This window comes from Saccoglossus kowalevskii, chromosome 19 (genome assembly GCF_978046115.1).
Source record: "Saccoglossus kowalevskii chromosome 19, keSacKowa6.1, whole genome shotgun sequence".
NCBI lineage: Eukaryota > Metazoa > Hemichordata > Enteropneusta > Harrimaniidae > Saccoglossus > Saccoglossus kowalevskii.
In genome coordinates, this window is record NC_140659.1 from 30,484,959 (window position 1) to 30,500,858 (window position 15,900).

Below are 15,900 nucleotides of genomic sequence, written 5' to 3' on the forward strand. Positions count from 1 at the left end.
GTGGAACTGCTCTTTTTGCTAGCAGACACTAATTAAGTCACAAATTACAGTAAAAATATTGAGTGTGCACCTTAACCACTTATCTGGTATGAAACATACATGTATTGACTACAATTTGTGATAGGTGACATTTAATAATTAGCAGACAATTTTAAAATATGGAAATCATAATTGTGGTGGAACTGCCCTTTTTGCTAGCAGACACTAATTAAGTCACAAATTACAGTAAAAATATTGAGTGTGCACTTTAACCACTTATGTGGTATGAAACATACATGTATTGACTACAATTTGTGATAGGTGACATTTAATAATTAGCAGACAATTTTAAAATATGGAAATCATAATTGTGGTAGAACTGCCCTATCTATTTGCTAGCAGACACCAATTAAGTCACCAATTACAGTTAAAATATTGAGTGTGCACCTTAACCACTTATGTTATATGAAACATACATGTATTGACTACCATTTGTGATAGGTGACATTTAATAATTAGCAGACAATTTTAAAATATGGAAATCATAATTGTGGTATAACTGCCCTATCTATATGCTAGCAGACACTAATTAAGTCACTAATTACAGTTAAAATATTGAGTGTGCACCTTAACCACTTATCTGGTTTGAAACATACATGTATTGACAACAATTTGTGATAGGTAACATTTAATAATTAGCAGACAATTTTAAAATATGGAAATCATAATTATGGTAGAACTGCCCTATCTATATGCTAGCAGACACTAATTAAGTCACTAATTACAGTAAAAATATTGAGTGTGCACATTAATCACCTATGTGGTATGAAACATACATGTATTGACTACAATTTGTGATAGGTGACATTTAATAATTAGCAGACAATTTTAAAATATGGAAATCATAATTGTGGTAGAACTGCCCTATCTATATGCTAGCAGACACTAATTAAGTCACTAATTACAGTAAAAATATTGAGTGTGCACCTTAACCACTTATGTGGTATGAAACATACATGTATTGACTACCATTTGTGATAGGTGACATTTAATAATTAGCAGAAAATTTTAAAATATGCAAATCATAATTGTGGTGGAACTGCCCTTTTTGCTAGCAGACACTAATTAAGTCACTAATTACAGTAAAAATATTGAGTGTGCACTTTAACCACTTATGTGGTATGAAACATACATGTATTGACTACAATTTGTGATAGGTGACATTTAATAATTAGCAGAAAATTTTAAAATATGGAAATCATAATTGTGGTAGAACTGCCCTATCTATTTGCTAGCAGACACTACTCTAGAAACATATGGGGGAATGACAGAGGTCGGTTGGCACAAAGCTGGGAACGAACCAGGAGGGAAAACAGCTTTACCAACACCAGAATCAGTACTAGTAATTCTGGAACTACTAGCACAATATCTAGCCTCTATCAAACGTAGTACAGAATCTGTTAAACACAGTGTCCCTTCAGATGTCTGTACCATCCTAAATGCAGCAGCTTCTAGACAACGTAGAAGCTGTTGCAGGCCATACTTACTCAGGTGTAATCCGTCATGGCTCCACAGATGACCTGCACTAGATGGAAATTGACTTGATAGGCCAATGAACGATACACCATGACTGAGTGCTACTTCCTTGCATCTCAAATTAAAATCTTCTACATAGCTTCCCAGGTAGTCAAGCCGGGGGACTATACTTACTACTGCTATCTGTATAAGTTAAAAACGTATTCTTGTTTAGTTATAAATTACATTGATTTTCACACATATAATTACAAATAATGAAGTAAAATCATTCATGATATGGATTTCAACATAATTAGAATTTGTTTCAAGGACACACATTCTCCATGTTTGTCACCACCTCAATATTATAGCCATAGAAGCATATAGATAACAACCCTGTGACTTAAGTTCATAAAAATTTCAAACTTGTATTTGTATTTTATATGTTTTTGTTTTGACCAGTTTTTGTTTTGTGAAGATAAAAAATGCATTACCTTACTCATCGGGAACTTCTCTTTAGCCACTCTCAGCAGCTTAAGATAGTCCCTTTGGCTTCTATCAAAGGAAACACTGATGTTATTAGTTCCAGCACAAAGCAAAACTATCTTAGGCTGTTGAGGTGGCATAGAATCTGTCACTTCCTGGCTGATATGGTGATATTGACCACCAGGAGTGCAGTTCACTCCTAATGCTAGCCCACTTTTGGAAGGTAATGTGACGTCACCTTCCACAGCCATCCTCAGTAGCGAGTCACCATATAGCATGACAAACTGTTAAAAATAAAAAATAAATATTATTGTCATAATTTGTGCAATATATAATATAATTAAAATATTTGAATTTAATAGCTCATACTGTAAGTCACATCACAATGTTACAGCCGTTCTGAGAATTATTCGGACAGTCAGTTAGCAATATATGTTAGAACTTTGCAAAACACTTGGAACAGCGTCCGGATTACTTTCGGAAATTCCGTCGCGTTTCGGAAAGTTTTAATTTTCAAAACTTTTGAATATTTATTTGTGCTTTTAGGTTAGTGAGAAGGTTATAATAATTCTTCATTTCACTTTAACACTGTTTTTACTGTAATTAGTGACTTAATTAGTGTCTGCTAGCAAAAAGAGCAGTTCCACCACAATTATGATTTCCATATTTTAAAATTGTCTGCTAATTATTAAATGTCACCTGTCAAAAATGGTAGTCAATACATGTATGTTGCATACCACATAGGTGGTTAAGGTGCACACTCAATATTTTTACTGTAATTCGTGACTTAATTAGTGTCTGCTAGCAAAAAGAGCAGTTCCACCACAATTATGATTTCCATATTTTAAAATTGTCTGCTAATTATTAAATGTCACCTATCACAAATTGTAGTCAATACATGTATGTTTCATATAACATAAGTGGTTAAAGTGCACACTCAATATTTTTACTGTAATTTGTGACTTAATTAGTGTCTGCTAGCAAATAGATAGGGCAGTTCTACCATAATTATGATTTCCATATTTTAAAATTGTCTGCTAATTATTAAATGTCACCTATTACAAATTGTAGTCAATACATGTATGTTTCAAACCAGATAAGTGGTTAAGGTGCACACTCAATATTTTTACTGTAATTAGTGACTTAATTAGTGTCTGCTAGCATATAGATAGGGCAGTTATACCACAATTATGATTTCCATATTTTAAAATTGTCTGCTAATTATTAAATGTCACCTATTACAAATTGTTGTCAATACATGTATGTTTCAAACCAGATAAGTGGTTAAGGTGCACACTCAATATTTTAACTGTAATTGGTGACTTAATTGGTGTCTGCTAGCAAATAGATAGGGCAGTTCTACCACAATTATGATTTCCATATTTTAAAATTTTCTGCTAATTATTAAATGTCACCTATCACAAATGGTAGTCAATACATGTATGTTTCATATAACATAAGTGGTTAAGGTGCACACTCAATATTTTAACTGTAATTGGTGACTTAATTGGTGTCTGCTAGCAAATAGATAGGGCAGTTCTACCACAATTATGATTTCCATATTTTAAAATTGTCTGCTAATTATTAAATGTCACCTATCACAAATTGTAGTCAATACATGTATGTTTCATACCATATAAGTCGATAAGGTGCACACTCAATATTTCCCAAAAAATATTGGGAATCGTGTTTATATACACTCACATAGAGATACACTTTCAGGGGGAGTGAGTACATTTGTTAGAATTTCTCTGTTTAAATGAATATTAGCCATTTACATTAATATATTGATGTCAAACTGTGATTACGTGATGCAAAAAGATGTGATAAACCTTGATTCAAAGCATTAGTATGCCTGATAGACTGTGGCTGCTAGTGTGTCTGCTAGCTTCCACTGTCTGCTGGGAGTGTCTGCTAGCTTCAGCCGAGTTAATTGGTATGGTAGTGCAGGTGTGATGGTTCAAATACCAAAATGGCAACAGTAACAGAAAGACTTCCCTGGCGGCGATGATAACATACGAACACGGAGCCAACAGATGAGGTTTCAACTGGTACTGGTATTATTATACTCTGCAAGCATCAAGTACAATAACGCGGTAGAACTCCACTACTCCAATAACTAGATACTTAAACCCCAATACAATTCAACGAGATCTCTCATCTGAACTCAGTGCTGAACAACTCCCCTATATATACCCCCACTGTCTATAGACCATTACATCAGCATGCATAATGAGTCTGGAATTTACTACAAATTTCTAGAATGTTCCATTACCTTCTACAGTGTTCTATTACCTATCCTCGGGGGGGGGACATCCGGGCATTTTCACCGCCTGGCAACCCACGGCGGTGAAAAGAAAGGCCCAAAACTCGCAGAAAACGGTACTTTGGGATAACTGTTGAGACTCCTCTGAACAGTGTAACAAGATTAGCCCTACGTGTGTAACATACATAAATTTGGTTGTTCGGGATTACTTCAAAGTTGAGTTTGTGTTGTTTTCTTGAATTTTCACCGGCTCGACCGGCGTTCCACAGCAGCGCGCACAGAGCCGATAGAAATGCATGGTACAGTGGTGCGCGTCTTAGCAACGTGGAACGTCTGTGACGTAGCTTCGCCCCCGAGGATTCAACCAGTTTCTAAAAATCTAGAATATATGTGCACATGATAATTTTGTGCCACAGAGCGCCATCTATGGTTGAAGCTCATTGTCGCGTTCGACTTGTTTACCACTTCCACCCAGATACAGTACGGTTCTAGAACATTCTCAATGACACGGAAGTGGTAAACAAGTCGAACGCGACAATGAGCTTCAACCATAGATGGCGCTCTGTGGCACAAAATTGTCATGTGCACAACCACAGTTGTTGGTAATTACTGCACAATGCCAACGAGAACAAAAAAAAATACTTTCTTATTCTAGTGTTAAAACTTGGGTTTATAATAACTAACGTTTATTATTCACAGACGGTCTAGGTTATGCATCTCAAACTCATTATTTTCAAATACTGAGTGGATGATAATATTATCCATTAATCCACTACTTCCTTCATGCTTATCATTATGTGGTATAAAAAGTTGGCAATAAAAAATGACACATTCAGTTGATGATTTCAAATGAAATGAAAATTATTTGAACTACATAATGAATTGATATAAGGCATTGTTGCCATAATGCATATAAAAAGGTTTTTTCCATGTTCCTGAACAATGTGCTGTTCATTTTTAACTTTATTTGGACAAAAAGAGTATCAAATAAGAAAACACTCGTGATATATATTCCAGCACGGAAATTCAATATCAACTTTGTAATCTCCTGACCATAATTTATTTAGGAAATTTCTGTGTTTTTGTATGCCGTCTGTAATTAAATATGATGGCAAACAGAGATTTCAGATTTTGGAGAATTTATTTACCAATCAACGAGCAAAAACATGCAATGACATCATTTGAAAATCTTGTTATTCCATTGTCCAATAGAAACGTCTCATTTCATTTTTAAAAAAATGAAAGGAATAGCTTTGTTGTGTTGATAGTATGATATTCATGAATGAGTTTTTGTTTTATTTTTTCTACCATATTTGTTCTGTTAGAAACACATACTGTATGCAATTATGTAAATGAGAGAGATGTGTCTATGGACTATAATCCAGTATATTTTATATGTATAAACAAACTTCTATGCACCATAAGGCCAAAAAAAAAAACTTATGTTGCCCTCAAGTCGGAAAATTGAAAAATTTGGTCGGATTTTTTTTTTTTTTTAAATTCGTGACAACTAAGGAAACAATGGTAAGTTTTTAATATTTGGGCCTATTAAAAAAAAAAAAATAGAGCAAATATATTTGTTTCTGAATAATTTGTTATATGTAGGACGGTTTATCAGTTGTAATTAAATGAAGCTAAATTTGAGACGTTTCCCTTCCAAGTGTACATATATCAACAGAGACTACTGGGGGGTCATTGTTTGGCAAAGAACGTTAAATTGCAAGTCAGTGTGAAAGAAGAGGTTAAAAGTTAACTCACCACAATGGAGTACTATACGGTCTACTTTCATCCTCTAAGGCTTGTGATTGGTCAAATTTATAAACATTTATAAATATTTTATATAAAACAAATTCACACCTAAATGAAACCTGATGTTATGCAAAGATTATTGATCAATAATGTTATCATGGTGCTATACATTTCAAATCTAGCATATATGTAACCAAATGTGATTTGACGTTCTTACAATTAGTCTCTGTAATTATAATGATACTGCACTATTATATCATGTGGTCACACTTTCAGAATGATTATTATCATTATTTAGAGCTAACACGATTATTCTCATATAAAATCAAACACTAAGTGTGTGTTCAAATTTCAAGTAAATAAACAATGTATTTTATACGCGTTGTATACGTCGCTATGAGTACCATATTGAACAGGACGTGGCACGACGACTGTCGCCCTTTAACCTTTTTACCACCAGACTTTCTCGCCCAAATTTGTCTGCACTTTTTTCTTATATTTTTCAATATTTCTGGAAATGAACCCTAATTTTGTAGCCAACAGACAAAAATTTGAGTAAATTTTAATCAAGAAATTGGGCTATTTTTGACCCAATCTTCTGAAGGAAAGTGCAGACTACAAATAGGAGTATTTTGTGAATTTGTGATGAAAAGAGAACACTGGTAGTGAAAAGGTAAAGATCCAACATGTGTAACATTCAAAATAATCATATATTGTTTGTAACATATGCAAATAATGATAGTTTGAAACCAAAGTAAATTATGATACTGTCAACACAACAAACCCATTCCCTTCATTTTAAACAAATATAATAAATTTCATAATTCAAACTGAAATGAATGGTTCCTATTGGTTGATGGAACAATATTGGAACATTGTCAAATGACATCACTGCATTTGTCTTTGATTCAACTACTAATAAAATTTAAAACTATTTAAAAAAATGAAGGTTTGCAGCTTTAAGAGTATGTTCTGTCACAGAAATGTATCCACTACCACAAAGATTGCTATATATATATTGTGTTCCTAGCTATAAAATTAGTTATTTAATGTAATTCCAAGATAAAGTATGAATTCGTGAAAAATCAGTTCTATATAAATGTATTTTCTGGTGAACTTGTTTTTCACACAGCACACTATTTTCACAGTATATTTAATTTTTTTGCAAATTAATCTCTACTTGTACAATTTTTACAAGATTTCTACTTAAATTATATTCTGGGAAATTTTATTAGTTTCAGACACCAAGAATGATTGTTTCTGAGTTTCCTAATACATTCAAGTGTAATTTTTGTCAATACAACCACTCTCTGAATCCTGTTACTATTGGTAACATGTTCTCAGAAATAATAGATCTACATAACACAGTGAGATTTATACATATGTTCAAGTGTTCTCCTTTTTAACACAGAGGACACAATCAACATCCAATTTTTGGGAAATTAAAACCTAGACTGAACAAAATAAAAACTACTGAAAATATTACTTATATTACTATAAATATAATGTGTGCTCATGTTTATTAATTTAACTTTATTACTGAGAGCCTAAAAAGATTGTAATTTCTTTACGGTGATAATAAAGTGTTATTGTATTATAGTGAACTACTTAACATAATAATAACATACTCATGTGTAAATTTAAATGTCATTCTCATGAAAAAAATTATTGAAATAATATTCGACAAGTTTTTCGTATTTCAAATATTTTTATTATTGGCACCACATCATCGTCCTCTTATTACAATATGTTCATCAAAACAATGCAATAAGTTTATCAAGTTTCATCATACATACTGTCTTTCTTATTTTTGTGGCAAAATATTCTTATCTTCTATTTCAAGTAAATGCTGTTAGTCAAAGAGGTCAAATGTCAACCTTGAATAAATTCTTTAGGTTAACATCGTCATAAAAACTTGCAGTAACATCTTGACATGAAAATAATGACATTTTGAGACAAAAAAACTTTGAGATTGACCTTAAAATTTCTGAAACTGAATTGAAATGACCTCTACTGACATAAAATCAAAGAATACTGTTCTTGCTAAAATATCAACTACCCTAATACAGTGTATTTGTCTTTAAAAACATTAAGATCACTTGTAGAGTTCACAGTTTATTTAGAGTGGGGGGGGGGGCAATTTATAAGATGAGGAAAAACTGTCATTCTCCAAAAAAAAAAACCCAGAAAATGATTGAAGTAGCCGGACAATTTAATCAATTACTGGCTTCTATTTATAAATGAATATTTATAATTTCATGATATGGTCAAAATAAATGAACAGTGCATTCGGTGGTTGTCATGACACTATGATAATATTAAATTATTACTGCTCAATTAATTATTCGTAAAGAAAACTTTTTTAAGAGTAATTTACTTGTAAACAACATAAACATCATAATCACAGATGTTGAAACTGATTCAAATGTTCCCGTTTTGGCAGTATTGAAAATCTTGACCTAGAGTACCCACTCCAAAATGTAAAATGATGTACACAGATGTTCTAAAGTGTTACAAGCACATTTGAATGCCCTCCTTATTTGGAAAATTTTATTATGGCGTCTTGTAAATAATACATGTATGTATATAAAGCAGAAATACAACCATGAAACCAGCAGCCCTTATTAGCAAGTAGGTTTGCATGTCAGGAATCATACTGCAGATTTACATTGGTCCATATGGTATTGTGGGTTGTATGAGCTGTACTGCATCCACCACCTCATCCCAGTTGGCTTGATCACTGAAATCTGCATTTCTGTGTTCATAAACTATACCCTGATCACCAGGACCAACCACAAAGACGCCACCCAAAAGTCTACCTTCCCCTGGAAAGTGAAGACAAAATGATTCAGCACGAGAATAAATCAATAAACCAAGGATTAAAAGAATCACAGTCATTGTACAACACTGCCCACATGAAATGGTCTACAGGAAACTGTTAACATGAAATGGTCCATTGGTCATACAAAATGATTCACTGGTCGCATAAAACAAAATGGCTACATGAAATGAAAAAAACTTTGTTTTCATTTTGGACTGTTATCTCTCATTAAATTATTACTACAAGCAGGTAGACAATGTATAATAATAAGGTTATCACAAGAATACTGCAAAGTGTGCATTCAGGCAGTACAGGGCTGTTATCTCTCATTAAATTATTACTACAAGCAGGTAGACAATGTATAATAATAAGGTTATCACAAGAATACTGCAAAGTATGCACTCAGGCAGTACAGGGTTGTTATCCCATTAAATTATTACTACAAGTAGGTAAACAATGTATAATAATAAGGTTATCACAAGAACGCTGCAAAGTATGCCCTCAGGCAGTACAGGGTTGTTATCTCTCATTAAATTATTACTACAAGCAGGTAGACAATGTATAATAATAAGGTTATCACAAGAATACTGCAAAGTGTGCATTCAGGCAGTACAGGGCTGTTATCTCTCATTAAATTATTACTACAAGCAGGTAGACAATGTATAATAATAAGGTTATCACAAGAATACTGCAAAGTATGCACTCAGGCAGTACAGGGTTGTTATCCCATTAAATTATTACTACAAGTAGGTAAACAATGTATAATAATAAGGTTATCACAAGAACACTGCAAAGTATGCCCTCAGGCAGTACAGGGTTGTTATCTCTCATTAAATTATTACTACAAGCAGGTAGACAATGTATAATAATAAGGTTATCACAAGAATACTGCAAAGTATGCACTCAGGCAGTACAGGGTTGTTATCTCATTAAATTATTACTACAAGTAGGTAAACAATGTATAATAATAAGGTTATCACAAGAATACTGCAAAGTATGCATTCAGGCAGTACAGGGTTGTTATCTCATTAAATTATTAATACAAGCAGGTAGACAATGTATAATAATAAGGTTATCACAAGAATACTGCAAAGTATGCACTCAGGCAGTACAGGGTTGTTATCTCTCATTAAATTATTACTACAAGCAGGTAGACAATGTATAATAATAAGGTTATCACAAGAATACTGCAAAGTATGCACTCAGGCAGTACAGGGTTGTTATCTCTCATTAAATTATTACTACAAGCAGATAAACAATGTATAATAATAAGGTTATCACAAGAATACTGCAAAGTATGCATTCAGGCAGTACAGGGTTGTTATCGCTCATTAAATTATTACTACAAGCAGGTAAACAATGTATAATAATAAGGTTATCACAAGAATACTGCAAAGTATGCACTCAGGCAGTAAAGGGTTGTTATCTCTCATTAAATTATTACTACAAGTAGGTAAACAATGTATAATAATAAGGTTATCACAAGAATACCGCAAATTATGCATTCAGGCAGTACAGGGTTGTTATCTATCATTAAATTATTACTACAAGCAGGTAAACAATGTATAATAATAAGGTTATCACAAGAATACTGCAAAGTATGCACTCAGGCAGTACAGAGTTGTTATCTCTTATTAAATTATTACTACAAGCAGGTAAACAATGTATAATAATAAGGTTATCACAAGAATACTGCAAAGTATGCACTCAGGCAGTACAGGGCTGTTATCTATCATTAAATTATTACTACAAGCAGGTAGACGATGTATAATAATAAGGTTATCACAAGTATACTGCAAAGTATGCACTCAGGCAGTACAGGGCTGTTATCTCTCATTAAATTATTACTACAAGCAGGGAAATAATGTATAATAATAAGGTTATCACAAGAATACTGCAAAGTATGCATTCAGGCAGTACAGGGTTGTTATCTCTTATTAAATTATTACTACAAGTAGGTAAACAATGTATAATAATAAGGTTATCACAAGAATACTGCAAAGTATGCACTCAGGCAGTACAGGGTTGTTATCTCTCATTAAATTATTACTACAAGCAGGGAAATAATGTATAATAATAAGGTTATCACAAGAATACTGCAAAGTATGCATTCAGGCAGTATGGTAACACATCAAGCTCTGCTACGCTCATCAAACTGCCTTCGTGCATACTTTCAGGTATTCTTGTAATAAACTTAAATTATCCAACTTAAAAAAAATAAGCTAGCATTAAAATATCTACCCATCACACTCCGTACATAGTGTAACCTGATTTGTTGCACTATTCAATTATCATTACAGGAAGCCAATAACTAGAGGCAACAAGTAATTGCATTACATAGACCCTGTGAGTTGCCAAGTTCAGGAAATGTATAAAAATTGAACATGAATTGTCAGAGCATGTCAGATATAGCTCTAGAACTGAGCTATCCCACACCACAATTACACCACATAAACTACAGCATTAATACACAAAATGTAATACTTTAATATATAATATTTCAATAAAAACTCACCCTCTAAATTTCCTGATATTTGTCTTCTGTATGCCCTCAGTAACCCTAACCACATATTTGGGCGCATAAAGCCAGACCAAAGCATCCAGCGTTGTTTGGGTCCATAAAAACGTTTCTGGAAAAATCAAATTATAATACAAAGCATGTTGTTTGAGCAAAGGTAACAATAACATTTGTAAATCCCTCATATTTCCTTGGATTCTACATAGGTAGTACTACAATAAACCACATATACCGGGTGTACAATTAATTACAAAATGGCTGCCAACAAGATTTGTTTCTGGTAATCTCACATGTCAGATCAAAAAGAATCACTCACAACTTTTTATCTGTTTTATTCAAAATAAAAATTTTTAATTTTAAAACCTAAATTCTTTCATACAAATTATCAGGTTTTGTTAAATTTAAAAATTGTAATACCAAAGTCAACTTTCATTTCAACAAGCAGCCTCTCGGCTGAGATAGCTCCGCTGTTATGCACATTTCAATTAAAGAACTAAAGATATCATTAGAAAATCAACAAATCTGAGAGAGGTCTACCTGAGGTCCTATATGTATAGTATCAAAGCAATCGAACATGCAGTTTTCAACAAGAAGTCGAAAATATTTTTACCAAAAATGACAAAAATATCAAAATTAGAGAATTGAAGATATTATCATGAAATGAACAAATCTGAGAGAAGACTACCTGTAGCGCCTATATGTACAGTATCAAAGCAATAGGACTTGCTGTTTTTACCAAAGATGACAAAAATATGCATCAAAATTTGAGAATTGAACCATAAATGAAAAAATATTCCCAAAAAATAGAGGTTTACATGTGATGTCATGAACAGATCTGACAGAGGAACATCCCAGGTAGATATGGTATGAATAGTAAGGCAATCCAGCTGACAGTTTTGGAGAAGAAGTCATTTGAATGAAAAAAGTTGACTGACGACAGATGTGGTCAACCCATGAGCTCTGCTCAGTTATCTTCGGTGAAAGCGGAGCTAAAAAGTTAACGTGGACGCCGACGGAAAATCACTTATTTGATCACCTCCGACAAAGTCAATATGAGAATAGAACACCAAAATGATGGGATTCATACTGTCTGCAAAATGTTATCAGGCAAAGATATCAAAAAAAGTCTAGCAGGGAAATAATTATTAATATATTGTACAAATTGTAAACTTTATTTACTTCTTCATCTAGAAAAATATCACCATCAAAATACTCAGCGAACTCATCAACACCTAGTTCCTCATGTACAACAGCAAAGATTGGTACATGGACACTACCGATGGCGAGTTCACCTCGCAGAGAGGACAGCTCTACAGCTTCCTAAAATAAATAAATAACAGATATGTCAGCATACTCTTTCGTGATTGGTTGACAGTCAAAAAGCCAGGCATGTATAAGCCAGCTGATGATTGGTTGACAGTCAAAATGACAGGCATGTATAAGCTAGTTGGTGATTGGTTGACAATCAAAATGATAGGCATGTATAAGCCAGCTGGTGATTGGTTGACAATCAAAATGACAGACATGTATAAGCTAGTTGGTGATTGGTTGACAATCAAAATGACAGGCATGTATAAGCTAGTTGGTGATTGGTTGACAATCAAAATGATAGGCATGTATAAGCTAGTTGGTGATTGGTTGACAATCAAAATGATAGGCATGTATAGGCTAGTTGGTGATTGGTTGACAATCAAAATGACAGACATGTATAAGCCAGCTGGTGATTGGTTGACAATCAAAATGATAGGCATGTATAAGCTAGTTGGTGATTGGTTGACAATCAAAATGATAGGCATGTATAGGCTAGTTGGTGATTGGTTGACAATCAAAATGACAGACATGTATAAGCTAGTTGGTGATTGGTTGACAATCAAAATGATAGGCATGTATAGGCTAGTTGGTGATTGGTTGACAATCAAAATGACAGACATGTATAAGCTAGTTGGTGATTGGTTGACAATCAAAATGACAGGCATGTATAAGCTAGTTGGTGATTGGTTGACAATCAAAATGACAGGCATGTATAAGCTAGTTGGTGATTGGTTGACAATCAAAATGATAGGCATGTATAAGCCAGCTGGTGATTGGTCGACAATCAAAATGATCGAATATGAATTGCTTGAGTTGTAGTATCCACAAGAAACAGAATTTACAGAGAGACAACAAAGAGGACAGACATTTTTCCTCATATACCTTTCCCTTCATGGCATGGAAAAGTAAAAATAATGAACACTCAATAACAAGCAGTGTTTGTTTTAACAAGCAAAGTGGCACTCCTTTTCTTACCTCTCTGCACAAAGATCATCCGGGCCGTCGAACCACCAGAACAACAGCTCCCGATTCTTTAAATAATTCGGCTGCTTTAAAATATGTTTTTTCTTTATCAAGATAGTTGAAAGAATATACATATCGAGAATGGTGTTTGCCCAAAATTTTTAGTGTTGTATCTTCTAAATATTTCAAAGTAGCTGGCTCTTTAGGCATCCAGAAATTCATATTAGCAATCATTACTCCAACAACCGCTGCCCCTAGTGACGCTGTCCATAGCATTCCCATGATGCAACAGCACTTTGTTCCTTTTTACATAAGTCTGTAAATAAGAAATGTTATATACATGTATGAAAGGGTAGTTACATAACATAATGTGAAAACAAAAATGAGCACCACAAATGTAGGATAATGCAATTTACATTTTTTATATCACTTTTCATTCTCTAGATATTCAACTTTTTATCAGTGTTATGTAGTTCACCACCTTGATTCGTTAGTAAAATTTGAAACATCACTGCAAAGCGTAGAAATTGACGAATTAGTGAGTTTGTGCATGTGTGCTAAAAATAATGCAGTGTACAACGGTAAATGGAATTGAAATAAGTATTGATAACACCATAGAAGTTTTTGTACGACAGTTGTTGAGGTACTAGTTTGTCCATGGTCATATGATATGTGTTTATATTAATGGAAAATCTGACCACTTACATGTGGCTCAGTAAGAGTTCATTTAATTAACGTCTTTGTCGCTACTTTCACAAAAATGGCAAATTCATACCATGACTTGTGTGCCAAAATTTACCTGTATGAAATTATATACCAGCCCTGAGAAACATGTATTTTAACACTCACCAAAATATTCACACCTTGTATTGTTCGCATTCAGATTTGCTAAAGTGTTGCATTTTATCAACGTACATTTTGTATACGCTATTGTACGTGCAATTTCCTGTCTTGTCTTCAATATAGTGAGACAAAATGAAGATATCCCGTTATTATCAAAGCGGTGTTAGACTGATTTCGGTCAAGGAATATTTTTTCACTTTAGATATTAGCGACAATCGTGTACACAATTGTATACCACAATTTGTGTCCCAAATTCCAAGAAACATTTTTCACTTATATATTGTAAAATAGAACTAGTCAACCCAACCTGTTAATATTATGTCTTATGTTGCGCGTCACAGTGTGTAATGGTGAGTTTGTGGGGGGGGGGGGCATGTGATAAAATATCTCCAAAGTTTACAAAAGTACACTTGCTACTCATGAGTTTCTAAAACACAAAAATAACTAAAATATTGCCATTACGTAGGTGATTTATTTTGGCATTTTTGCCCATCATGAAGACAAATGCCTGTTGATCAGAAACAGTTTTTTTATTTTTTGCTTGATCCTTAAATGTCAAACATCCTGGTATTTTCTCTCGTAGCCCTATAACAGAAGTAATTTCCAATATTATTATATAATGTGAACTTTTGCCAGGATGTGTGTGACCTTGTTTGGGGGGGGGGGGGGGGTATGCATAAATGAAATGGAATCCACAAGTACTAAAACTTTAATTTCAATATCTAAATTTAATGTGATGCCCCAATTAATTGCGTACAGAAACAGGGATATATTTTACAAGGTCTTGAATAATCATACTAAAAATAGAGTCATCACGGCTATGGCATAGATTATAATAGAACTGGGTTTCATACAGGACTCGGACCCGGATCTTTTGAAATTGAATCTGGTACAACCCCCCCCCCCCCCACACACACACACACACACACACACTCCCGAGTAAGCATTAATTGTTTTCCGAACTGACCAATTTCACTGATAAATTATGTTCACAAAAGCCTTCAGACATACCTGCACCGATTCTTCCAGAGCATGGCAAATTATTTGTTGTGGTTAATCATCAATTCCACAACATGATTCATCTACAGACCCTGTCGACTTAGTAAAGTTAATAGTTTTTAACCATCACAAACAGCACTAGTACACGCGAGACAGTAAGTAACATCCATTTCTTTTAACAGGAACGGTTAAAATTTATATAATGAAAAAAATATGTCAATAGATATTTTCCAAAAACATATACTAGTAATATTACATTTATTAACCACACAGTATCTGACTATTCACTCATTCAATGGGTCAACTGAGGTTAAAAATATTAAAGCGATCAGGTGATAAACCTTTACAGTAGGAGAAATATGATTGGTTAAAATGTGTCGGTTCCGAATTTCAATAAATATTAAACCAATCATGATCTCTTTTATACAGCAACGTTCTACGAACTGCACG

At 33.5% G+C, this 15,900-nt stretch overlaps 2 protein-coding genes across 2 annotated transcripts; both read right to left on the reverse strand.

Annotated features, from left to right (window-relative positions):
* Positions 1-8,531: 8,531 nt before the first annotated feature.
* On the reverse strand, positions 8,532-15,550 carry LOC100372407 (peroxiredoxin-like 2A). The gene is made up of 5 exons (XM_006811517.2): positions 15,463-15,550; positions 13,621-13,924; positions 12,514-12,654; positions 11,332-11,446; positions 8,532-8,820 (listed from the first exon to the last, which is right to left on the reverse strand). Exons 4-5 carry the CDS (start codon positions 11,414-11,416, stop codon positions 8,660-8,662), a joined length of 246 nt encoding a protein of 81 aa, XP_006811580.2. The 5' UTR covers positions 11,417-11,446; positions 12,514-12,654; positions 13,621-13,924; positions 15,463-15,550; the 3' UTR covers positions 8,532-8,659.
* Positions 12,451-13,890, reverse strand: LOC144350258 (peroxiredoxin-like 2A). The gene is made up of 2 exons (XM_078008509.1): positions 13,657-13,890; positions 12,451-12,654 (listed from the first exon to the last, which is right to left on the reverse strand). Exons 1-2 carry the CDS (start codon positions 13,888-13,890, stop codon positions 12,451-12,453), a joined length of 438 nt encoding a protein of 145 aa, XP_077864635.1.
* Positions 15,551-15,900: the final 350 nt, after the last annotated feature.

Excerpts from the sequence above, each read along its gene's own strand:
- LOC100372407 (XM_006811517.2), bottom strand. The coding sequence starts at position 11,416 with ATGCTTTGGTCTGGCTTTATGCGCCCAAATATGTGGTTAGGGTTACTG. Across the intron at positions 8,821-11,331 it reads AATATCAGGAAATTTAGAGG|GGGAAGGTAGACTTTTGGGT; the intron begins GTGAGTTTTTAT and ends TTCACTTTCCAG.
- LOC144350258 (XM_078008509.1), bottom strand. The coding sequence starts at position 13,890 with ATGGGAATGCTATGGACAGCGTCACTAGGGGCAGCGGTTGTTGGAGTA. Across the intron at positions 12,655-13,656 it reads AATCGGGAGCTGTTGTTCTG|GAAGCTGTAGAGCTGTCCTC; the intron begins GTGGTTCGACGG and ends TATTTATTTTAG.